The following is a 24,707-nucleotide window of genomic DNA, read 5'->3' on the forward strand; positions in this document are numbered from 1 at the left end:
CCTGCCTCCTCCCCTTCCTTTCACATGGAAGAAAGCTCTAGAATGGGAGAAAACTTTCCACTTCTGCATTTCCTTTACCTCGTTCGTGACCTTAGGTCTGGGCACAGGAGGAGGGGCTTGGAGGTGGTGGCTGGAGCTTCTGGGGGTCCTGGGTGCATAACTCTCAGAGGGGTGGTGCCTTCCTTCCCCACCCTACACCCACCGCACCGGCCCATTCTCCTCCCAGAGCGTCCCTGGGCCAAGGGTTCCTAAGGTTTCCCCCAGACAGGGCCGGCGACAGCCCCGGCAGCGTATCCACAGAAGTTATTATGAGGTAATTTTATTTCTTTCCATTTTAGGTAAAAATAGTAAATACAAGATAATCTTAATAAAGGTAAAAATACATCATTTGGATTTTGTTGTTTTCTAAACAGTGCTACCTACAGTACAGTTTTTGATTTTTAAACTTTTTTTTATATAAACAAATAGAACTATTTTGCTATTAGGCTATCTGTGTTCTCATCTGGCACTTAAGAATAGATCACAGGTCACCTCCTGGTTCTGTTTGGATGTGTTGGGGGGTGGCAGGGAGGGAGTGAGAAGGGGTTGGTGGGATGAGGTGTTTGTCTTTCCAGGACACAGCCAGAGCTGCAGTCCCATTTGCAGTGGGAGGGCACAGGTGTGCACCCAAGATGGCCTTTTCCTGCTCTGGCCACAGGGACAGGTTTCACTGTGGCTGGACCAAAGGTCTCACATGCGTTAGGGGGGGGGCTCTTCCTCCCCTCCTCCCATGGTAGCTTTTCTTACCCAACCGCCTAGATTCACAGCAGTTCTGGGTCTAGGCAGGCCAGTGGGCTGGAGATGTCAGTCATACTGCAAGAGACTGAGCCAGGAGATCCCCTTTATGTCCTAGAGGAGTGAGCTAGGGACCCCTCCCCACCAGGGGTGGGGGCCAGGGTATCCAACCTGGCCTTGGAATGCTGGTAGAAGTCACAGATGCCGATATGGGCTGCTAAATGTCTTTGCCCTTGTTCACCCTCAGGTGGTCTTTGTTTAAGTTCTTTCCAAACTTCTCGCTGAGCTGTTGGATCAGGTCTGCCAGCTCACCAGTAGCTTGAGACTTTTCCTCAAGAAGCTCATAGCGCAGGCTAGAGATGTCTTGCTTGATTTCCTTCAGCTCACCTGCAAGGACAGAGATTTTGCTGAGTCCCAGCACGTGGAAGCTGAGGGCTTGTCTCATGTGCATGTGGGCATGTGAATCCTTCCGGTGGAATGTCAGGTCCTGGGCCAGCCCACCAGGGATAAAGGTGAGGCAAGGGGAGCTCTGCTTGAACTGAGAACCACCCAGCTCCCCCACCACTGAAGGACACATCCATCCATAGAAAGCACTTCTTCTCCCATTCCAGGAAAACCTTTCCCTTAAGAGTTTGAAAGAGGAGTCAAGATCAGGGCTGTGAATTGTGTCTAGCACCTGTTTCATAAAATGCTTATTAGGAAGTTTGTTTTGGAGTCATTAAAGGCAGATTTCAAGACTCTGAGCAACAACCCCATTAACTGGGGCACCAATTTTGATGATGCTATGTTTTGTTCTGTCCTTGTTATTTGTAGAGAAGAGAAACTCCCAGGAGCCTGGAGAGAATGGCTGGGCACAGCAGATACAGCTATGGTAGCCATGGAGCTGACCAGCCTCCTGGGAGTGAGTGGGCCACCTGAGCAGGGTCCACTCAGCCCACGCAAGCAGCAGCACCACCTCACTGACAGGAGCTGCAACAGTGCCTGCGGCCTCCTCTTTCCATAATGAGGTACCGCCTAGCAGGCAGGGACTTTCACTTTTATTTCCACAGCGAACCTTGTGGTTAGAAGTCTAGGCCGTGGGAATCTTCTTGTTAACCACAAACTGGTTTCAAAAGGATCCTTCCTAATACTGTAGATACTGCACTTGGCTCATGTGGGAGTCCACTGCCTGTGGAAACATTACTTATCTATTTTTCAGGTGTGCTCTACATACGTAAAAGGCAGAGATCTTAAAGGTACAGTCTGATCTATTTGACAAATGGCTACACCCCCTATTTTTTTTTTTTTTTTTTTTTTTTTTTTTTTTTTTTTTTTTTTTTGAGACAGAGTCTCGCTCTGTCACCCAGGCTGGAGGGCATGGCCCAATCTTGGCTCACTGCAGCCTCCGCCTCCCAGGTTCAAGCCATTCTCCTGCCTTAGCCTCCCAAGTAGCTGGGATTATAGGTGCCCATCACTGTGCCTGGCTAATTTTTGTATTTTTAGAAAAGATGGGGTTTCTCTATGTTGGCTAGGCTGGTTTTGCACTCCTGACCTCGGGTGATCCGCCTGCCTCAGCCTCCCAAAATGCTGGGATTTCAGGTGTGAGCCATTGCGCCCAGTTGAACTGGAGGCTTTTGACTAAGTCTGGCAGTTACTTCCTTGCGCCAAATTGCCTCTTCCTTAGTTTCCAGTTTGACGTTATAGCTGGACAGCAGTTACTTTAGTATGAATCTGAATAAATGACTACATTTGTTTAGAGAGCAGAGTCGTCTCCATACTCCAGCAAGAGTCTAGGAACAATGTACCTGTGATTTACGTTGCAATATTTCTCTCTAAAAGTAAATAGTTCCCCCCATTTTTATCAGGTGCTTCACTGAGCCCCTGTTTCATGGTGTAATTTAAGTGGCATGACACCTGGGTACCCCCAACTTCTATGATGAATGATGTTCACATTAATCAGTTACATACTGCTTGAGTGTGTAGGACAGGGGCTGGCTGGCATGATACATGGCCATTGTGTGTTTGAGACCTACAAGTAAGTAGGTGGGCTGCTGTCAGCCTCTAAACCATGTCATCCCAGGGCAGTTCAGTCACTGAGCTTCGAGCTGCATGCTGGGTACCCCAGGATGAAGTGGAGGATCACCCAATGACCAGGCTTTTCCTGTACTGCCCTTGGCCCAAACAAGGAGAACAGAAACTTTATTCATGGATGAGGCTATTTCTAGGTAGCAAATATTTATCACAGGTGTCTCATTAGTAACCTGGTATAAAGTAATTTGCTTTTCATTTCAGAGTAACTGCTTATAACCCAAACAGTGAAAATAATATAGTTGGTAAACCTGAGTGTGCATCAGAGACCCTTGGTGCAGTTTTCCAAAAGCAGATCCCCAGGCCCCACTTCTGAGCTGCTGATTCATTAGGTCTGGGTGGGGTCTGGGATCTCTGGTTTTAACAGCTAGTTCTGAGGAGGGGAACACTTTGAGAAACCTACTGCTGGCAGTTAGATGCTGAGAACCTCGAACTGAGGCAGGACAGGGGCAGTGAGAAGCAAGCGGCGGCAGACCCTGAAGGCAGTGGGGGCCTGCTCACTGTACACGCACCATGGAATGAAGTACAGCATCGGAATTCTGAACCATCCTGCACTTGAGGCATGAGGTTGGCTCAAGGCCGCCATTGCTGTGGGAGGATGAAGAATGTCCTCATCCCCAAGATGTTTCCCTTCTGATCTCTGGCGTTCTGCCTGTGAGTATAGTCATGGTCCCCCACAAAGGGGAACTGAGGTAGCAAATAGAATTCAGATTGCTGATCAGCTGCCTTTAACAGAGGGAGATTATTCTGGATAGTCCCAGTGGAACCAATTCAATCACATGAGTCCTTAAAAGTGGAGGAGGAAGGCAGAGGAGTGCATCAGAGATGGGACGATAGAAGATGAGGCAGGACAGGTGGCAGCGTGAGGGTATCTGATGCCTGCTGCTAGCTCTGAGGTGAGGGGCCGTATGCACAGACCAAGTGCTGGAGCTCAGGGCAGCCCAGCTGGGGCCAGCAAGGAAACGGGACGGGTCTGCAGCCCCTTGCAAATGCACTCTGCCAAAAACTGGATGAGCAAGGAGACTGAGCCTCCCTGGAGCCTCTGGAAAGGAGCCCAGTGCCCAGACAACACCGTGGCCTCAGCCCTGTGAGACCCGAGTCCAACTTCTGACCCGCAGAACCTGTGTTGTTTCAGGTTACCACGTGGGTAGAAATCCAGTCACTCACCTTCATTGACTTCATCATTTTCTCTGTCCACCTGGGCTTTCAGGACGTATCTTTTTATGAGCCGTTTCATGATTTTCTGAAATGCCAAGCAGGGAAGGGATCAGACAGGCCTGGCGTAGTGTGGAGGCAGCCTGCACCATGTAGCAGGACCCCTCTCTCCCTTGAAGTGCTCCAGCAGCCGCGGCAACACTGCCATGCCTGGCGCCTCACTCTGGCGGGGTGCCCTGCACAGTGTGGGGACCTGGCCAGTCTCTGTGTAGCCTTCCCTGCAGGATGCAGTGCCCACCTGACCCCGGGATGTCCTAACAGGATACTTCTCAAAAGCTGAGCCAAGCAGAGAGAGAAAGAGAGAAAGAGAAAGAGGGGCGGGGTGGGGCGTGGCGGGGATCCTGGATCCATGTCTCTGGACTGGCTCTGCCCTGCTTAGTCACATCATCTTCCTGGACCTCAGTTCTGTTTCAAGGACGGAGTTTGGGTAGAGCTGCCTCCCTCGGAGGTCACAGTGAGCAGTGTTTCCTTCATGAGGGGAGATCTGCCGGGTACAGAAGTCAGGACCAGGCTTGGAGGACAAGTCCACCGTACCTTGGAAAATTCCTACCAGAAGCAGAAGCAGAAACAGCTGAGCCTCTGGGGTTTTACAGAGATGCCACTTCCCACAGGCCTGACACTGTGCTGACGGAGTCACACTGGAGAAGGATTTGGCCCTCAAGTCCCGTTTATTATGCAGATACTGAATTTGTTAAGCAGGCGAGGCATGAATAAACACTTAAGAGACACCAAGAATAGAGCCAAGTGTAGGAACGACTGCAGGAGGTGAACTTTGGATTTTGCCAGCTAGTCGGTCCAGGGTTCCTGTGAAATCACAGGCTTTAAAAATACTCGGGTAGCCAAGACTTGTGAATCTTCCAAGAGATGAGCAGTGTGGAAGAGAGGAAGGGATTTCCCAGCTCCTTGGTCCCCTCTTCCTGTGGCCTTCTCACCTGCTCACTCCTGTGGACCAAGAGGACAGAGGCAGCATTGTCTAGTTTGAAGAGACCTGTAGGGACCTGATTCTGTTCCTGGCTTTGCTATATAGGCTGAGGAAAAAAGCATCTTGCAAATAAGTAAATGAACTGGATGCAAAGAGCTGGAGGATTTACTCATTATCACCAATTTATGGTTCTTGCCATCTCTTTAACCGTGAACAGCTTGCTACAGAGATGCTTCCTGGCCTGTGATTTCCAGACTTCACCTGAACCCAGAAAGGCTCTCTGGGATAACACTAGGTTTAGCTCATTCAGGCTAGTGCTGCCCCTTCTCAGCCCTTGGGTTTGAGTCGTGATCTGTGGTTTGAGTCGTGATCTGATTTCAGGCTGAACACTTAATTGGCAAGTTGCCTCCCTGCTGCTCCTTGTCAGAGAAGCCTGGGTCTTATCCTACTAGCGGTTAAACGCACAGTGCTGAGTTTCTCATGGACATAGTCTAGTCAATAAAGCAAGTTATCTACGTTATAAAAATATATCCTTTTTGAGCCAGGTGCAGTGGCTCATGTCTGTAATGCCAACACTTCGGAAGGCTGAGGTGGGTGGATCACATGAGGTCAGGAGTTCAAGACGAGCCTGGACAACATGGCGAAACCCCATCTCTACGAAAATACAAAAGTCAGCCAGGTGTGGTGGTGGTGTGTGCCTGTAAACACAGCTACTTGGGAGGCTGAGGCAGGAGAATTACTTGAACCCGGGAGGTGGAGGTGACAGTTAGCTGAAATTATGCCACTTCTCTCCAGCCTGGGCGACACAGCAAGAAACTATCTCACAAAAAAAATCTATCTGTATCTAGATATCTGTATTTTATATATATATATCTCTTTCCATGAGACTCAGTAATGCCGTTTTCACTTTGAGTTGGAAAAACAAAACAAGACAAAAACTTTGTCCTAAACTAGTTCTCAGGAAAAATAAGAAATAACATAACAAAACAAGACACCTAGGTATCTGTCATTCTGACTGAATAAGAAATTCAGAAGTGTTCTTCCACTGCAAGTTAAAAAGACCTAGTTAAGTTGGTTAACTTTCCAAGGCAAGCCTCAGGAATTAAGGGCTCTTCAGTTTCTGAATCCATCAATTAAAGAACTTTACTGTTTCTCATGTAAAACGATAAGCCAGAGATTGGCAGTCAAGTGGCGCTGAGGAAAATCCCTTCGTAGGTGTAGCCGGAATTACAGCCCTTCCGGTTTGGTGTGCACTCTGTGTATTTAAGAGCGTTCCACAGCATAGATTTACTAGTAATAGAAAATGTGCCCCTCTGACTCCAATTGGCTGGGATAGGTGAGATCCTGCTCACAGCCTTGTTCAGTGCAGAGGAACCCCTCGGGAGGAAGGGCGAAAGGATGAAGAAGAAGCAAAGAAGCAAATGCACTGAGTGCTTCCATAGACCAAGATAATGCCAGCCTCTCACAAAAGGGATCTGACTGACTCCTCCAAGAAACTCAGTGAGATGAGAGTTGTCATCTCCATTTACAGATGAGGATGCTGAGGGTCAGAGACTGATGTGACTTCTCCAACATCACATAGCTGGAAACCAAAGCTGGGGCTTCATCTGAGCATCATAGTAAAGGCTGAAGATGGTTTAGGGAATGAGATGTGGGAAACTGGCTCCCATTAGTCAAAGAGAGTTTGGACCATGTCTGGGTACTGAGTCTTTTTATGCAGGGAGAAGCCTCGCTAGATTTCAGAGGCTGGGTGACATTGTACAATAGTCATCCCTTGAAGAAGGGGGTCTCTGCTTTGGCACTGGCATGAATGCTCATGGCCCACTCTTAAGCATTGGCATGCTCAACCTGAGCCACAGTTTCTGTAGACCTAGGGCTCAGAGGGTAGAAAAGCAAAGGTTTACTTTGAAGCCCTCAGCATGCATTAGGATTATAAAGTCTTCCTGTGGAAGCAGAATCAGATGAGCACTGCAGATGTGCAGGGACTGTTTGGCCTTCCTCCTCACCTCCAGGGCACTTACAAGAGTGACAGGGACCTTCAGGGAGAGCAGTGTGACCATCTGCCAGTTCTTAAAGACTTCATGTCCTGCTGGACACAGTGGCTCATGCCGGTAATCACTTTGGGATTTGAAGGCTGAGACAGGTGGATCACTTGAGGCCAGAAGTTGGAAACCAGCCTGGGTAACATGGCGAAACCCCATCTCTACTAAAAATACAAAAATTAGCTGGGTGTGGTGATGCATGCCTATAGTCCCAGCTACTTGGGAGGCTGAGGCAGGAGAATTGCTTGAACCTGGGAGGCAGAATTTGCAGTGAGTTGAGATCATGCCACTGCACTGCAGTCTGGGTGACAGAGTGAGACTCTGTTTCAAAAACCAAAAAAACTTCATGTCCTCATAGGGACCTAACTTCCCTTCTGTAGGTGCATGCTAGACAACTTGGTATCTGCAAGTCAGTTCTGCCACCAGAAAGTCTGAAATGGTTGGAGAAATGGCCAAAAGTTCTAGTTGGCGTGGATAGCACAGAGAATATCTATTTCTATTCTATTTCATTAAAATGGCAAAATTGCAATTACAATTGCCCCAACCTAATAGAAAAGATGGACATAGAAAATCTTTCTTCTTTCACTATATGGGGGAAATGTGTGTGTGTGTGTGTGTGTGTGTGTGTGTGTGTGTGTATTGTGATGAGTTTGAGATACCTCTGCTATCTTCCATAGAGTTCTTTCTCTTCATGGAAATAATACGCTTTCTCCAAGTTACTATGTCCCTGATAGTGGCAACTCTCCCTGCCCTGCCCCCATGCATTAGCAAGTACTGGAGATGAGTATATTTAGTGCACCCACTCAGGCAAAGAATACTCAAGTGGATGAAGATAGATGCACAATGGATAAGAGTAGTTGTCACGCAGAGCCCTACATCCGGAGAGGAAGGCACACGCTTCCCATAGCCCAGACTGTGAGGGGCCAGATGGCCTCTGGCTGCTGGTGGTAAAGGGGAACATAGGACGTCTTTCTATGGGAGACAACTCTCCTTGCGCAGCCAGGGCAGCTGAGGACACAGACAAAGAAGAGAACACATACGATACGCTGACGATGGCCAATGAGGTAGGATCCAGAGGGAAGCAATATGGTCACCTAGGAAAACAGAAATTGACGAGCATTTGGAAGAGGGAACAAAATGGATCACGGGACAAGTCACACGTTAAACAGGTTCATCAGACACAAGAATAGAAGAAATCGGCACTGGCAAGTTGTCCATCCTCTTTGCTTTGATGTCTTTAGTAAAGCCCATTTAGAAGATGGAAAAGACAACTCCCCACTGGGTTTTGGGGAGCAGATTGCAGCATTAAGATTGGAGAGTATTTGAATGATGGATGTGCCTGGATTCTATGGTTTATTCGGGATATGGCTTGTTTGCTTTGACCATGAAGAAATGTGCCTGTCAGATGAGTATATGGATGTGTATACTTCCTACCCCAGCAAACTGACAAGCTGGACCTTGGAACAGATCACAGGGAGCTTGGAGAGGAGGCATACTTTGGTCATCTCACCAGTATCATGGTTTTGTTTCATTGTTTGGTCTCAGGTCTGCAGAGCCCAGACTGGAAAACACATTACAAAAAATAGTTTTGTGAAAAATAATTCAGACACCCTGGAGCCTAAGGAAAGAAAAACACAGAAAGCCTCTGAAGTCTGAAGGAGCTCTCTTCCCTTGCGACAAAGACCTCACAAAAGCAGAAGGATTGACAAACAGCTGAGTAAACACCTGAAACGCTAACAGTCGAGAAGTCTAACGAAGAGACAAAAAAGCTGCACGTTTAATAACTAAATGTGTGTGAACAATGCTGCTTTTATCTTCTTGGGAACACTAAGTGATTTCTCAGAATCACAACATGTGAGAGGCTGACGGAACATGTGCTCAGTGAGAGCAGCTCTGCCTAGGGCCTGGATTCTAAGAAGGAGGGGGTGATTTGGGCTGCTCATGTTCTCTGCACTTCGGAAGCCGCTGCAGGCGGAAAGCAGCTTGGAAGGTCACTGGTGGGCCCAAGAAAAGAGAGGAGCCACAGTCTGAACCCCACTCAAATTGTCCTTGCTGCTGGTGATAGCAAAAGTACCCCAGTGCCTTTTCCTGCTCCTTGCCTCCTTCCAAGCCCTCCCTGTGGGCTTGGAAGGCTCAGTTAGGTCTCTTCCTGGTGACTGTCAAACACAGGCAAGACAGGCTCTGAGGAAGGTGCTGGTGGAACACTATGAAGATACATAACATGCAGGTGTCCAGGCAGTATGATGTGGTGAGACTGGGGGGCCTCCCGAGTCAGAGATCTCAGTTCAGTCACTTGTGTGGCCTTGGCCACTCCATCTCAGTTTCCTCATCTATGAAATGGGGTTGAAGACAGTGCCCATCTCCAAGGAATATGGGAGATGACACCTGAGCTAGTGTCCAGCCTCCATCCAGCTGTCTTTTAGTGACTTCTCAGGGTTTACTTCTATTGTGAGCAGACGATGACTCAGGACGATACCACGCAGCCTAGCAGGATAGAGCCAGGAGCCGATGTGCAAAGAAAGACTGCTTCCCCTCAGCCCCTTTCCTCTGATGCCTACTGGCTCAGTTTTTGTTTCTTCTTTTCTGTGACAACTATTTGTATAATAGCCTCAGGCTTTCTCTGTGGAGTCACAAATTACAAGATGAGCAAAGCTTTCCAAGGTCATTAGTCGCCTGAAGCTGTAGGCGACCAATCTCTGTAATCACAGCAGGAAGTTCCTGGGGAGATTCAAGGCAGCAGGGACTCAACCAGCGAGGATGGAAGATAGAGATGGGACTGCTGTGAGCCTGCTTTTGGAAATGATGTCCTTCAGAAAGGATTCATTCTGGGATGGGACATTCACACGAACTGATCGTCCTTTATCTCAAGATCTGATTCAGCTCAAAACCTAGGAGAGATTTGGCCCTAACCCATTGGGTATCTATCTTTTCTGTGCCACAGATAATCTACACTTTTTGAAAAGCTGAGAAATAGAAATCCTTCCATTGACCAAAGGATTTGGTCTGTAAAGTAGCTCAAAGCAGATCAAACTAGTCAGTCCCAATTTTGTGCACGATTAAACACAAGATTTGCCCATTGCCAATTTTTCGCCTATCATCTGACAGAACTATAAGCTCTTTGAGGGATGAGCCATTTTTTAATTGTGCAATTAAATCCTCCTAACTGCAGAGCTGGCTTCTGAAATACGGTTGGAGAGATACAATTAGAGACCTGTATCTGAAAGATCTAAGTCTGTAATTGCTCCCTGTGGGAAGGTGGCACCAGGGGCACATCACCCCCACCCAGAGGAATGCTCAGGACAACTTAAAATTCTGGTAAGAAATGATCAGCTTGAGTGAAACTGCTGATCATCAAGAAGTAGAAGACAGGAAAGGAACTGCACTTTTATGACTGATCATCTGTAGCTATCGTTTATCACTGGCACGTGGGCTGATTCAAACCGGTACAGAAATCTGGCATTCATTTCCAAAAGCAATGCAAGGATAGCAAGCGCAAAGGATCTTTTTCTAATTTTTATGACAATAGATTTGGCAGGCTTGCAGTCCAAGTCTGAAGACACCTATATCTACTTGACTGCTTCAGACAGATGCCTGGGGCCATGCTGGGTGCAGCTAGCCCTCCCCATGGGTGCCCAGCGGCTATACATCCAGAAAGTGCATTGAATCTGTCTTTTTCTTCGTCACCCTACTCACACCTCAATCCAAGTAGCCATGCCTTCCTTGAACTTGAACATCCTCCTCACTGGTCTCCCTGCTTTTACTCTTGTTCCCCACCTGTCTCCTCTCATAGAAGTTAGGTGGTTTTCTTAAAGCACGAATACAATTTCATCATCTCCCCTCCTCTGCAAAGTTACCCTCTCCCCCAGTCTTCTTGGAGAAACCCACATCCTGACGGTGGTCTGGCCCTCTGACCTCACCTTCCTCCACTCTGCTTCCACAGGGCCTGGACCTGCCACCCTTCTCTTCCTCTGCCTGGAAGGGTACATATGGCTGCCTCCTGTATCCGAGTAGTCTTGGCTGACTGTTATCTCCTTGAAGATGTCCTCTCTGAAAACCGTATCTTAGCAGGAGCTCCCTATTTGTCTCCGTTTTTGAATCCTGTTTTCTTTTTGTCACTGTTATCAGTTTGAGGACATACATTTATCTATGTGTTTACTTGTTCACTGTCACTAGACTGGAGGTGCCACTGAGGTAGAAACCACATCTGTATTTGTATCCCCAGGAAGCAGCACAGTGCCTGACATATAGTAAGCACTCAATAAATATTTGTGCAACAAAGGAAGAAATGAAGCTGTGTCCTCAAGGGATGACACAGCCATGGGACTAAGTCTGTGTCTTAGTGGAGTCCACTTCTGCCCATGCTTGGATGCTTGGGAAAGGGGTGGTTACCTGGTATCTGGTGGGCTTGCTGAAAGTGTTATTTGCCGTCAGGTTTTCAGAATTTCTCATGCCAGCCTGGTAGCGAGTCTTCTGGGGGAGAAAGAACACACACACACACACACACACACACAAACATACATTTCTACATATCTCTTAGGCCTTGAACAGTATCCACATACAGGGCTGTCTCAGTAAGGCAGCTTCTGAAAGCTGATTTCCCTGCTGCTGCTTGGCTTCCTAGAAAGATTGTTCCTAGGACCTTTAGCTCTGCAGGATGTTAATAAGGGTTACAGAATGTTGTTTAGTCAACTTGGTTGGAAAGCACTGAGTTAAGGTTAGATGGATGTCTTTCCTTCAGGGCTCCCTAGAGGTTTTAACATGCTAATAAACATTGAGAATCCCCAGGAGAGGCAGACAACGGGAAGGGAACTTTCTTCTCAGAGATCATTTTTCAGATGCTTTCTGAGAAAAGCTGTTCCAAGTCCACTAAGAAGTTCCCTTCACTGGGGTCATGGCTCAGCCAGGCAGCTTGCTAAGTTTCCAGCAGGGCACCTCTCCAAGGGGTTGCAAGGAGAAAGGGAGGTATCACAGTAGCCTCTGCTGGCATTTGGGCTTTCAGATGTGCCTGGGCAGACTCTACAGAGTACCGGCCCTCCCAACCCCCGGCCCCCTTGCATGGGGTGAGGGCAGCCATCTGACTCGAACACACTCAACTCCCCTGCCGCCTCCTGCTGCCTTCTCCAGCCCCATAAACCACATGCTACCTACCTTGAATTTGGAATTCAGCATGCCCATTTCAAGGTCATTTTCACAGTTTTTGGCCTTAGATTTGCAGAGTTTTATGAGGCACATCTTGATTCTCATTATGAGATAGTAAAATGATTTAGGACTTGGCACTAGATTAAAAGGAGCAGGTAGAGTTCTTCCCTCATCAAAGTAAGACAGCCAGAGTTTTGCTCGGGCAAATTTCCATTCCACATCTGCATCCTCCTGTGGGACAAGGGAAACAACAACACACTCTCGAAGGCCACGATTTAACAACGGAGCCCTTCCATCCTGAGGAGCGGAGACACAGCCTACGCATTCGGAGAGCAGACTTCTAAGCAGAACTCAGTGCAGCTCTTCTCCAGACGGCACAGGGAAGGGAGTTTACTCTCGCTACAACCATGCATGATGGTCACTCTTTCCGCCTAGCTCCTTCGGACTCATGGCTGAAAAGCCTCCATCAGTTCATCCTAACTGCCCCTGTCCTCCACTGGGTATTTTTACCGATATTCTCCACTTGCAGCTAACCAAAGAACTTTTCTCACTGCCACTTAATCTTGTTCATTAATTTTTATAGCTCTGCTAGCTGACGCACCAGCCACCACAGCACTATTGTATTTGTTAATCTCTAAAGAAGTGCTGCTCACTAGAAATATATTGTGAGCCAAAAAGATAAGCCACATAGATAAGTTTCAATTTTCTACTAGCCCCATTCTGAAAAGTAAAATTGAACAAATGAAATAAATTTCAGTAATATATTTAATGCAGCAGATCAAAAATGTCATTTCAACATGTAAACATTATAAAACAATATTAAGCTAGCTCACTGTACTGTTTCCATGCTAAGTATTCAAACTCCAGGGTGAATTTTATCCTTACAGCACATCTGTTTGGACCAGCCACATTTTAAGTGCTTGATTGGCATATGCGGTTAATGGCTACCACATTGAACAACAGTGAACTTATTAGACAGTGTATTTCTTATTGCTCAGAATGCTGCCAGGGAGGATGTTTATAGATCCAGCATATGTAATTCAAGGGGAGCAAAGCCTGAGTGTAGATTATAGGAGGTAATATGGCTGTGTTCTCTTCGGGGGTAGTGGGGTTAGACTTAAATCCAGGTTCTATTCCTTCTGACCTTGAATCTATGCCAGAATGCTGAGTGGGCCCCTGAGCGTAGCAGGTATATTTTATCTAGACAGGTTCCTTGGACCTCTGTCCTAGGAGGACAGTTGGAGACCAGGAAAGGGGAATGGGGTTTGTAATCAGATGGACCTGGACTCAAAACCCCTTATTAGCTGTGTAACTTTAGGTGAGGTTCTTGAGCTTGTGGAGATAAAACTGCTTCCCTCACATAGCCTTGAGGTCGGTAGTGCATGTGTGCTCCCTGAGCGGTGGGTTCCTCTTTCCACAGGCAGTGGCTACACTCTGAGGAGCTATGAACCCAGCAAGGGCCCAGGAGAGGCTGCTGGGATGTACCACAAGAGTACAGGGTTAGAATCAGCAGGCTTGACCACTTTGCTTTTGTTGAGGATCAACACTGGGCTTGGTCTACTTGGGGACATCCTATAAGGATCTTTTAGGTTGGAAGCTTTATGAGGGCAGGGCTCATTCCTGGTCTTGCTGTACAAGAGAGTTGTAACATAGACACCTGAAAGGAAGTGTGGATAGTGCAAAGTGCACTAGTTCTGCAGTCTGCATAGGTTTAAACCCTGGCTCTTCTCTGTACTAGCTATGCAACCATGGCAGGTGACTGACCACTCTGGGCCTCAGTTTCCTCATCTGTAACATGAGTGTAATAATACCTATTAAACAGACTGTGAGAATTAAAGGAGTTAATGCATAGATGACACTGAACAGTGCCAGACACTTAGTAAGCCCTCAGTAAATGTTATTTTCACCTCCATAGCCTAGCATCGGCCTAGCAGTCAACCTTCAGCCACCTAGCAAACATTGATGGAGCACCTATTATGAACCTGACATGTGCTAGGGAAACCCTGGGCATGATGATGCATGACTCATTGGAACACACAATCTGGCCGGTGATGTATGTTCAACAGCTAGTCAATTAGTCTTTTACCTGTTGTTGTATCCAGAGCTGGAGGAGGGTCTCGGTGCTGAGGCCACTGACCCAGTATGGGGGTCAGGGAAGGCTGGCTGGTGTTTGGTCTCAGATCTGAGGAGTGAGCAGTTCTCAACAAGGTCAAGAGTGGGTGGGATGGGGGGTAAAGAATTTGTAAGAGTTAACTTGTGGAAGAGGCAGTGGGAAGAGTAAATAACTTGAGGATGCTGGCAGTAAGGAGCAGGGGAGAAAGAGGTTGGGAGCTGGAAAGTAAGATGGAGGATTTTTTATAGTTACTTTTTTTTTTAGAATCAAGAGACTTATTTAAATGCTGACAGGAAGGATTAGGTAGCAAGGGAGGGGTGAAGACACAGGCGGGCAGGCTGCCATGCAGTGGTGGCTGCTGGGGAGGCGGGATGAGCAAAGTGGCACAGGGCAGAGCTGTCTGCTGGAGAAGCCAGTGCTGCCTGCAGAGGCAGAGGGTGGGGGGTGGGGTGGGGAGGGGTAAATGGGGAGAGGCAGGCACAGGTGAGTTGTGAATTTGGATAGCAAGGGCTCAAGATCTACTAATCCAATAAATCAGTGTTCTCATGGACAGGTTTACAAATATTTGCATCATCAAAACTACGTGTGATATGAATGCCTGGCATTTTCCAGTGGTACCGACCATGGTCCAGTGAGACAGGTGGGAACATGTGCCCGCACCTGCCCCAGAAGTCCAGAGCCCAGAGGGGAGGTGTGGGGCTGTAATACATTCTGTACATGTCGCGGCCCCTTTCCGTGGTGGGATTACTTGAAATCATATGCTGTGGGCTTCCCTGCTCCTGCCCTCAGCTAGTGGTTATCCCTCACAGCCAACTGCCAGGCTTCCCATGTTACTGGCATTTCAACCAAAGCATTACATGCCTGTTAGGATACAGCAGGCTGCCAGGGGGAGCGGTGCAGAGACCTACAGCTTTTCTAGGCACCATGTGGTTTTCTCTTACACATGGGGAAACTAAGGCCCAGAAGGTCAGGAAGGACTAGTGGATAACAGCTCATTATCCCCACTGGTGATGAAGTATGTGAAATGCTTTAAAAATATATGTGCTGTTTGTCCATCCACGATGTGCTGTATTTTCCTGGAGGGCAGCAGCTGAGCCTTCACAGCCAAGTTCACCTCTTCCTCTCACCTCTTGCCTTTTTATCTCCCTCAATCTACGCTCTTGCAGTGCTGAGCATACCACACTGCTTCACGCCTCCCTGCCTTGGCACATGTGCTTTCTACTGTATAGAATACTCTGTATAGAAAACTAACGTAGAAGGTGACTGTATTTTCAGATGGAGCCTTTAAAGGCTGACTGAGGTCAAATGAAGTCATGAGGGTGGGGCCTCGATCTTGTTGGACTGATGGCAAGGCTGTATGAGGACACAGCAGGAAGGTGGACATGTGCAAGCCAAGCAGAGAGGCTCAGAAGAAGCCAACCCTGCTTGGATTGGCTTCTTGGGTAATCTTGGATTTGTGGCCTCTAGAACTGTGAGGGAAGAAGCTTCTGAGGTTTAAGCCACACAGTCTGTGGTATTTTTTAGGAAAGCCCTGGCAAGCTAATACACAGGGATCTTTGCTTTTTTCTACATAAGAAGTACATAAACAATTATTTCTTATAATTTAAGGACAGAGGTGCACCAGGAAATGTGAAAGTCCCATTTCAATGATCTTCTATTTCCTTTCACTCCCTGTGGGTCAAGAGCACTGTAGCCTCCTTGGAGTTCCTTTCTATACGTTTGCATTTTGTATTGTTATATAGATGAGATTCCCCCATATGTATTTTTCTACAACTTGCATTTTTTCACTTAATAATGTGTTAGGGATTTCTTTCCATGTCAGTACAAAACAATCTTCCTCATGGTCTATGTACAGTATCCTACACCTTATTTGAAAGTGTAACTATATCACAGTTTATTTGAACATTTTCATAACAATGGACTATTTCCAGGTTTTTCCTTTTATGGACATCTATGTAAAATCATATTTATGCATGGATCTATTCCCAGAATTGGAATTGTGGATTCAATAGGTCAGTGCTTTTTATTTTTAGCTTATTTATTTAATCTTATAATAGGTAAAACAACATGATTTATAAAGGCTAAAAAGTATAAAGAGAAAGGAATTCCATCCACCATGCCCCCTAACCCCCTCTCCACAGGCACCCCTGAGGTGTCTTTCTTGTGGACCTTTTCAGAGGTTTGTTCTTTTCATATGCTTATACAATCACAAATGAATCGAATTCCCTTTCAGAGAGAGCCCACTATATACATTGTTCTGCAACTTGAGGTTTTTCTCCTACCATTGTAACTTGGAAGGTCTTTCCCCATCAGCATATAGAGAACATCTTTATCCTTCTTAAAACAGAATTGCACAGCATCCCATTTTTCAGATGCATCATAGTCTATTTAATTCGATTCCTATTTAATTTCTTGTTGTTCTAAACAAGGCTGCAATCAATAGCTTATGGGTCATGCCTTTTAGATTTTGATAAATTGCCCTCCGATACATTCTCTCAACTCCTCTATCTGTCAGGCAGAATTGTTCTCATTTTAAATGGCCTTCCAGCATCACCTCTGGAAACTTCCCTCATAGTCAGTCTATGTCTCTGTCCCCACATCACCCCCCTGCTACCCGAAACCTGGCTGCACCGGCCCCAGGGTACTGGAATTTGTTGATTGCCCTGTTTGATTTTCTCACTGGATTATGAGTTTCTCTAGGGCAGAAACTGTGTCTTAGTCATCTTGGCATCACTACTGCCTAGTGAGGGTTTGGCATACAGTAGGTACTTAATAAATAGCACGTGAGAAGCAAAAGACAGTGCTGGGGCTGAAAGACAGTCATTCTGATTGATTGCCGTGGGTCATCTGCACAATGTCCTGAGAAGACATGTATGAAAGAGAAAAGACTCATGACCTCAGTTCTTTCTGCTCTCACTGGGCCTCATGGTGGTACCAGCAACACCATGGGGCAGACTGACCAGAAGTATTTCTAGAAGCAATCCAGGAAGAATTTCTGTTGTTTGTCATTCTGGCTACACATTTAACAGCACATAGGCTTCCAACGTCATTCACCTCATTGTAGAAAAGAGCAATGTAAATTAGATGAGGGAGAGTGAGCATTTTCAGCCACCTGGCCTTACCTCAATTTCCTGATAGGAGTTGTTGATCATGGCTATAAGCATGTTGAGCAGCACTACCACCATGGTGACGTTATAAACGCCGTAGAGAACGTAGCCGATGTTCTCGATGAATTTGTGGTCGTATTTCAGCACCACCGAGATTACTTCAGATAAGCCGAATATGGACCAAAATAAAGTTTTAAAACTTTCTTCAACTCTACAAAGAAACAGACAGTTCTTTCACGCAGTTTGCACCAGCTTGAACTTTTATTTATGTATTATTTATTCATTTATTTTGAGACAGGATCTCACTCTGTAGCCCAGGCTGAATTGTAGTGGCTCAATCATGGCCCACTGCAGGCTTGACCTTCTGGACTCAAGCAATTCTGCCTCGGCCTTCAGCTGTGCACCACCATACCTGGCTAATTGTTTTATTTTTTGTAGAGATGGGATCCCATTATGTTGCCCAGGCTGGTGTTGAACTCCTGGGCTCAAGGTATCTTCCCACCTCAGCCTCTCAAAGTGCTAGGATGAGAGATGTAAGTCACTGTATCTGGCCAGCTTGAACTTTTAAAATGAAAGTTGCCATTGGTCAGGCTTTACCCTGGAGTGCCCAGTTGTTACCCTGGAGTGGGATTGGGCTGGTTGGTGGTGCCTGCATTCTGAGATAATGCAGTATTCCGATTTCTAAGAAGACTTTGAAAGAATATTAAAAATGGCAGAGTTTATTTTTCATTCAATCCATTTATTGGGATTCCTAACTGTGGTATCACTTTTCTCTTACTGTAATTAACTTAAACATTTAAAATTAAACACCTGGGCAAATGTTTGTTCTTGTGCATTATGGGCCCCAGAAAGTGCACTCTCCTTCCATTAAGTCCTAACTATTTCTTCTCAGACTCCGCAGTCCACGTAAAGGGGAGCAATGGCAGATATCTGGGAAGTGGGCAGTGTCTACACAGGAGGCCAGCATCCCTGGAGCCTGATGCTTCTGGGCACTTGACACAGAGCAGCTCATTTAAGCCTCATGACCAGCTCTGTGGTGGGCTATCATACGACCTCCATGTTACAGAGCTGAGGCTAGCCGCTTGTATTAAGTTTTCTAAACTGGGGCTGAATTATCGAGAATGAGAGTGGGGATTTTGGTGTGTTCACATGGTTCAAAATCACCAAGTGACTGCCCAAACCTCACCTTACGGCTCACTTAGCTTAGATGCTGCACATGCCTTGAGGGCAGTTCAGGAGAGATTTGGCTTTTAGGGCCCTGCCCTTTGGCCCTTTGGAGACTCATGTGCATTTCATAGTCCATACTTTATGGCCATGACCCTGTATCAGGTTGATGACTAAAATACAATAAGAAAACTGGATTTGGGTTGGGAGGTTTAGACCTTGCAAGTGTATCTGGTAACATCTGAATGGCTAAGTGCAGTTCTTTTAGTTTTCATCCAGAATTTTTGTACCATTATGAGAAAGCACATTTTTTTTCCTCTTTAACATTTCAGGTTTTCAACACTCACCCACAAATGGCCAGGATTAGCTAGATCTTTAAAAATATCAGCATTGCTCAAGGACTGGTATTTATTTGACAAGATGTACAAAAATACTGGTACTTGTCACTTGGGCTAAAAATCCAACTCTTGACTCGCATGAATTTACAGCTCTCCTAAGTGTGATTGTGTGGGGATGTGTGTGTGTGTGCATGTGCGTGTGTGTGTCTAGCCAGCTGTTTGGCTCATTCCCTGTGCACACTCTTCGAGTCTGAAAAGCTGATATTTGGAGTGGGATTGTATTGTCAGTGTTTGTTTTTGGTTTCTGTTTAAACTGTGAGTTTGAAACATTTAATTCATTTTGGCATTGGTGAGAAAGAATTTAGTTGGGGGTTTAGAAGCAACGACAGGGTATTAAGCCATTATTGTAGAGCTCCAGCTCCTGGTGCTATTCTGGGAAAGGGGATAAGTGTTTCCTCATGCGAGATGTGGCATTCTGTGTGAAAAAGATGTCATCCACCCTGTGTCATGATTCACTGCGGTATTGTGTCCCACTATGAAGCAATCTTTCAGTTATCACACTAGTGGAAGGGAACAGTGGCAGAGAGATTCTAAAACCACCAGATGAACCCTAAATTCCAAACTGGAAGGAGACAGTTTGATCTCTCTGACAGTTGCTCTCTTCCGGGCAGGACCAGGTGAAAACTGGAGGACACAGTGTCTGAGGGGGAGGCTAGGGAAGACAAGGGCTGATCTAGGACTATACACTTGCTATGGACCACCCCAGGGATGGATCATACTTGCCATACAGAGAGGCTTTACCTACATTCATCTTCCCTTTCTTACCTTGGAACAACCCAGAAACCTTTGGCTGACACAAATGAAGTGAGCAGTTACAGAACACATCCAGGGAAAACCTTCTGAATTTCAATTAGGGAAAATGGGCTTACATTCAGCTTGCATATTTTTCTCATTTGCTTCTTGCCATACATTTTGCCACTGAGCCCTGATTTATCCCGGGTGCCTTCTCTTAGATATTCTGTGGCAATAATCTGATGAAACAGGCCTGGCCCATTAAGCAGTATGTGTTCCAGCAAGGTAAGGTTTACAAATCTCTAGGCTTTGCCTTAGTCCCTCCTTTACCTGATCCCCGCAGCTCAGGACAATTAACCTGGGCTGGAATGCTGATCTGTTCAATTTGTTGTCTGTCTTCCAGACAGTCGTCAGTACTGCACATCCATTTTATTTCTATTCTGTAGTTGAAGGAGTAACTCCTGGACTTGGATTTGGCCATTTCTCCAGGAGGCTCTACAAGAGGCCCAAACTCACTGGGACTGCTAGAGTCGGTCTGGGCAGGACTAAGTCTTAGCCAAACTCTGCATTTCTTTTCTTTTCTTTTTTTCTCCCCCGAGACAGAGTTTTGCTCTTGTCGCCCTGGCTGGAGTGCAGTGGCACGATCTCAGCTCACTGCCACCTCCACCTCCTGGGTTTAAGCTATTCTCCTGACTCAGCCTCTAGAGTAGCTAGGATTATAGGCATGTGCCACCTTGCCCAGCTAATTTTTGTATTTTTGGTAGAGATGGGGGCTCTCTCCATGTTGGTCAGGCTGGTCTTGAACTCCTGACCTTGTGATCTGCCCACCTCAGCCTCCCAAAATGCTGGGATTACAGGCATGAGCCACCATGCACAGCCCTAAACTATGAGTTTCTAAGATCTCTTTTAAGCTCTTAAGGGAAAATGGCTATGGCCCTTGCTTTCTCTTTTCATGGGGCAAAATGAATGAGATAATAAAATCCTCCTTTAAAGAAAGGTGGGGCTATTGGCTTGACTCACTTAACATGGCTAGATTCACATCTGGGGCTCTTGGGTCTTTCATTTGTACCCATGTGTTCTTGTCATGAAGACAAGTGGACAAACTGAACAGAATAATTCTGTCGCTTGTTTTCTTTGGTGTTGTTAGAGGGTACCTTATATGCTGAGTACTGTCTACTTATCTAGGCTAAACTCTAAGCAATACAACATTTTATCTGTAGTGCAAACCGTATAACTAAATAACTTCTGAATGAAATTGAAGAGTTAAATATTTTTTTAAATTACATGATAAAAACACTAGAATAGAGTATTGGTGATAATATATTATATAATTCTGGGCTGGGAGAACTTTCAAAAACTACAAAGATTGAGAGATTTGACCACACAAAACTTTACTTGTACACATGAAAAATGTAGTAAGTAAAAACATAAGGTAAAGACTGAGAAAAGAACTTATATTTGCAAATATAAGACAAACAGTGGATGTTCCCTTACACAAAGAGCTGATCAATCAATATGAAAATGACAGACATCCTGGTAGGAAAAAAACTTCAGTGAAAACTTGTTGCTTTTTATGGTGATTAGAGCTCTATAATGAACTTAAGATGCCATGCTAGAGTCATCTTCCAACTTAACATATGACAGGAAATAAATGAAACTTGACCTCACTGCTCTGAGTGGGAAAAGACTTGTGTTGCCTTGGTCTTGGGCACCCATAGCAATATATTCTCAGAGAGAAGGCTCACATTGGAATGAATCAGTAGTATATCACTTATACCAATGGCTCAGATATTGGAGCTGGCCCGAATGCCCCATGAGTTTATGTTGGTCTCTGAGTTATGTATTAATCATCATCCACAGTGTTCATGAGCTCTGGAACCCAGGGCATAGGGTAGAAAGCCAGTCACTGGGGAGAAATGGGGCTGGCTTTCAGGAAGAAAATATCTTGGAACTGGCCTAGTTGCTATTGCCATGAAGCTACTTGTCTCACAGAAAGCCCCACTGTGAACTAGTCTCACAGAAAGCCCCACTGTGAACTAGCTGGTCTTTTTTTTCTTTTCTTTTCTCTTTTGCCAAGCTGGAGTGCCATGGCGCAATCTCGGCTCACTGCCACCTCCACCTCTCGGGTTCAAGTGATTCTCTTGCCTCAGCCTCCTGAGTAGCTGGGGCTACAGGTGTGTCACCATGGCCAGCTAATTTTTGCATATATTTTTAAAGTAGAGACGGGGTTTCACCATGTTGGCCAGGATGGTTTCCATGTCTTGACCTCATGATCCGCCCGCCTCCCTCTCCCGAAGTGCTGGGATTCTGTGGGATTCTGACCACCAGCTGGTCTTAAGACTAGATTTGAGGTTCTTTACAGGAATGGTATCTACTGGCTCTACATCCTCTTCCCACCCACCCTAGCTAGCTCTAGAGTTTACCACAGATTCCTTCTACTGTGTCAATCACAGGAGATGTCACAGAGAGAGCTGGAGGAGTGAGAAGATCCAGGGTGCAAGCCTGGGTTCAAATCTCAGCCACACCTGGTAGTGGCTGTGTAAGCTTGGGCATAGGACAAAGCCTGTTTGAGTCTGAGTTTCCCCAACTATGAAATTGGCATAATGATGCTTCTGTTGTTCAGTTGCCATGAAGATTCAATGAGCAACCTATGTGAAATATAAAGTCCAGTAAATAGCAGTTATTATTTTGATTCATATATTTATTTATTGAGCCACGTGCCAGGCACCATACCAGGTGATGAGGATACACAGGTGCTCACATCAAATGTGTTTCCGTCCTTTTGGAGGTCCCAGTTTAAAAGCACGCCCAGTAAGGTAAGAGAATGCTATGAGACTGTAAGCAGGGAGGCTCTGATTGCCTCTGCCCTTCCCAGCATACATACAGCCCCTCAGCCCCTCAGGTGCTTCCACACAGGGCTGAATGGAGTCAATAATTCAGCTGCTTGTTTTCTGAACAAGCCTCATTTTTCTTCTCATCTGCAAAGATCATCACAGACCCTTGATTTTATGCAAATACACTTTCTGATTATTCCAGCTCATGCTGTCTTTTCATATTTGACTCTGGGCCTGCAGTGGAAGGGACCGAAGTTAGTCAATAGGCCACCCTAGCATAAGAAGCACTCCTAATGAAGTAAAGGAGGAAAAGAGCCCATGAGTGACACTGAATAGGCCACAATTCTGCGGGGGGTGTGGGAAGGTTGGGGCTGATTTGTCATACAGAAAGCAGGGACGAGGTAATCAGTTCCCCAGGTCTCTCTTGCTTGGATAACAGGACTTAATAACAGGTTGCCTGAAAAGGCCGTTGTATACGAGCCTCAGAGAATAAACCGATCAACACAGAGAGGATTCAGGGCGACAGCAAAATTGCTGCTTCTTCAGAAGGCCACATCTCCTTCCCCCCACTGCCAGGACTCTACCCCTACCACTGAATAGTTCAGTTCAGTTACCTACTCAAATCAGCACATAGCAGGCTAAAATTAAGCAGGAGGATCAGCTTCTAATCGAAAAAGGCTGTTTCCAAAGCTTGGCCGACAATAGCTGGTACTCTGCTAGAGTTCTGCTGAAGGGAAATAATGCTTACCTGCCATCCAAGCCGGGCTGATGGAGTAAGGTGTTTAGAATGGATAAAGATCTTCTCAGTGGCTGTGTTTTTTTAATGCCCAGACCCAGAGACTGAAAGCAGTCGGACCAGGTTTGAGGATGGTTAAATGCCTGAGAAAGTCTGAACTCATCCCTTCCTTGGCCCTGCAAAGGTCTGTCCTCTGAATCACCTCTGAGTTCTACCTTGGGTCCTAACCAAGGAGTTTGATTTAGACAGTCTAGAAACAGAAGAGTCTGGGGTCACAGAACTGATGCCAAAGAAGTAGGATGCATAAAGCTTGTGCAGCCTAGATTTATTTATACTGAGGGGTTCCACTGTACCCCTTGCAGCCTGGGAGCTCTGAGGGAAGAAGCTGTGTTTATTTCATCTTTGAAACTGTAAAACTCATGAGACCTGCCACACGGATGCCATTCAAGAAATTCAGTCTGCTGAATGAATGAATGAATAAATCCCTGATGCACAGGAACTTCCTGTTCCCTGATTCTAGTGTTGAGTCCAGGTGACGATGAAACAGTCGAGGCGCAGGTTCTGAATCCCGGCAAACCTGGGTTTGAGCATAATTTTTTTGCCAAATAGCCTACTCTCTCTGGGCTGCTTTGTTCCTGGCTATATGAAATGCATAAATTACTGCCTGGCACATACTACTTGCTCAATTAATGTTACTAATTTTACCCCTAGTATTGGTTTTTAAACAATTTGCCTCAACTGCAATAGGCTCCAATATCTGGCTGAAAGACTCTGGAGCCCCACAATTCATTCTCAAAAAAACCCTTGGAAAACAGAAATCAGATCCTGCCCCTCTTCTTCAGTGGCTTTCCCCATGGCTGACAAAGCCCATCATTACCTAACACAGGCCCCTGAAGCCCGGGGTATCCGGTTCCTCCCACCTCCTGGAGCCCAAGGCTGGCTCTCCCTTCACTCACTGCACTCTGCCTGGGTGCACTGGCTGAGCTCGTTCCTGGAATGCCTTCCCCTCTCTCTGTACCTGGCTGCTCCTCCTTATTTTTTCATTCAGGCTTTAGACTCAGTCAGCACGTGCTCCATGAGGCCTTCTTAGACTACCTGTCTGAAGGAGGCCCTTCCTCATGACTCTTCTGTAAAGTGTCTTACTTCTTTAGCTCCTAGCACTTAATCTATAATGATTTATTTGCCTATTTGTTTATCTTTTTGCCTCTTTTCTCTCAGAAATGTGAGCTCCATACCGACAGGGCCTTCTCACCTCCTTCACCACTTTGTCCTCAGTACTCAGAAAGTGTCCAGCTGTAGCTGGGGGGAGGGGTCAGTGAACATTTTTGTCAATGAGTGATGGAATGCTGGGAAACTGAGACATAAGGTGATCTGGCACTTGGTCTTACCCAGCTTGCCTCAGACCTGCCCCTGCTAGTAATATCTTGAGCCAACCCTGAACATTGCAGTTTCCTGCCACTGTCA

At 46.2% G+C, this 24,707-nt stretch overlaps 1 protein-coding gene across 5 annotated transcripts in view; it reads right to left on the bottom strand.

Annotated features, from left to right (window-relative positions):
• Positions 1 to 302: 302 nt before the first annotated feature.
• TRPC7 (transient receptor potential cation channel subfamily C member 7) overlaps positions 303 to 24,707 on the bottom strand; it is a 139,146-nt gene continuing 114,741 nt past the window's right edge. For 2 of the 5 annotated variants that reach the window (XM_078365748.1, XM_078365747.1), the window contains 5 exons: positions 17,395 to 17,590; positions 12,169 to 12,390; positions 11,410 to 11,487; positions 4,009 to 4,084; positions 303 to 1,161 (listed from right to left, as the gene is read on the bottom strand). In XM_078365748.1, the coding sequence (XP_078221874.1) occupies positions 992 to 1,161; positions 4,009 to 4,084; positions 11,410 to 11,487; positions 12,169 to 12,390; positions 17,395 to 17,590 (742 nt within the window). In that variant the 3' untranslated portion in view covers positions 303 to 991. Of the gene's footprint in view, positions 1,162 to 4,008; positions 4,085 to 11,409; positions 11,491 to 12,168; positions 12,391 to 17,394; positions 17,591 to 24,707 lie in introns of all 5 variants that reach the window. The other 3 variants (XM_002744184.6, XM_035285445.3, XM_002744182.7) reach the window with 2 other exon arrangements.

The sequence above is a fragment of the Callithrix jacchus genome, chromosome 2 (assembly GCF_049354715.1).
Source record: "Callithrix jacchus isolate 240 chromosome 2, calJac240_pri, whole genome shotgun sequence".
Lineage (NCBI taxonomy): Eukaryota > Metazoa > Chordata > Mammalia > Primates > Cebidae > Callithrix > Callithrix jacchus.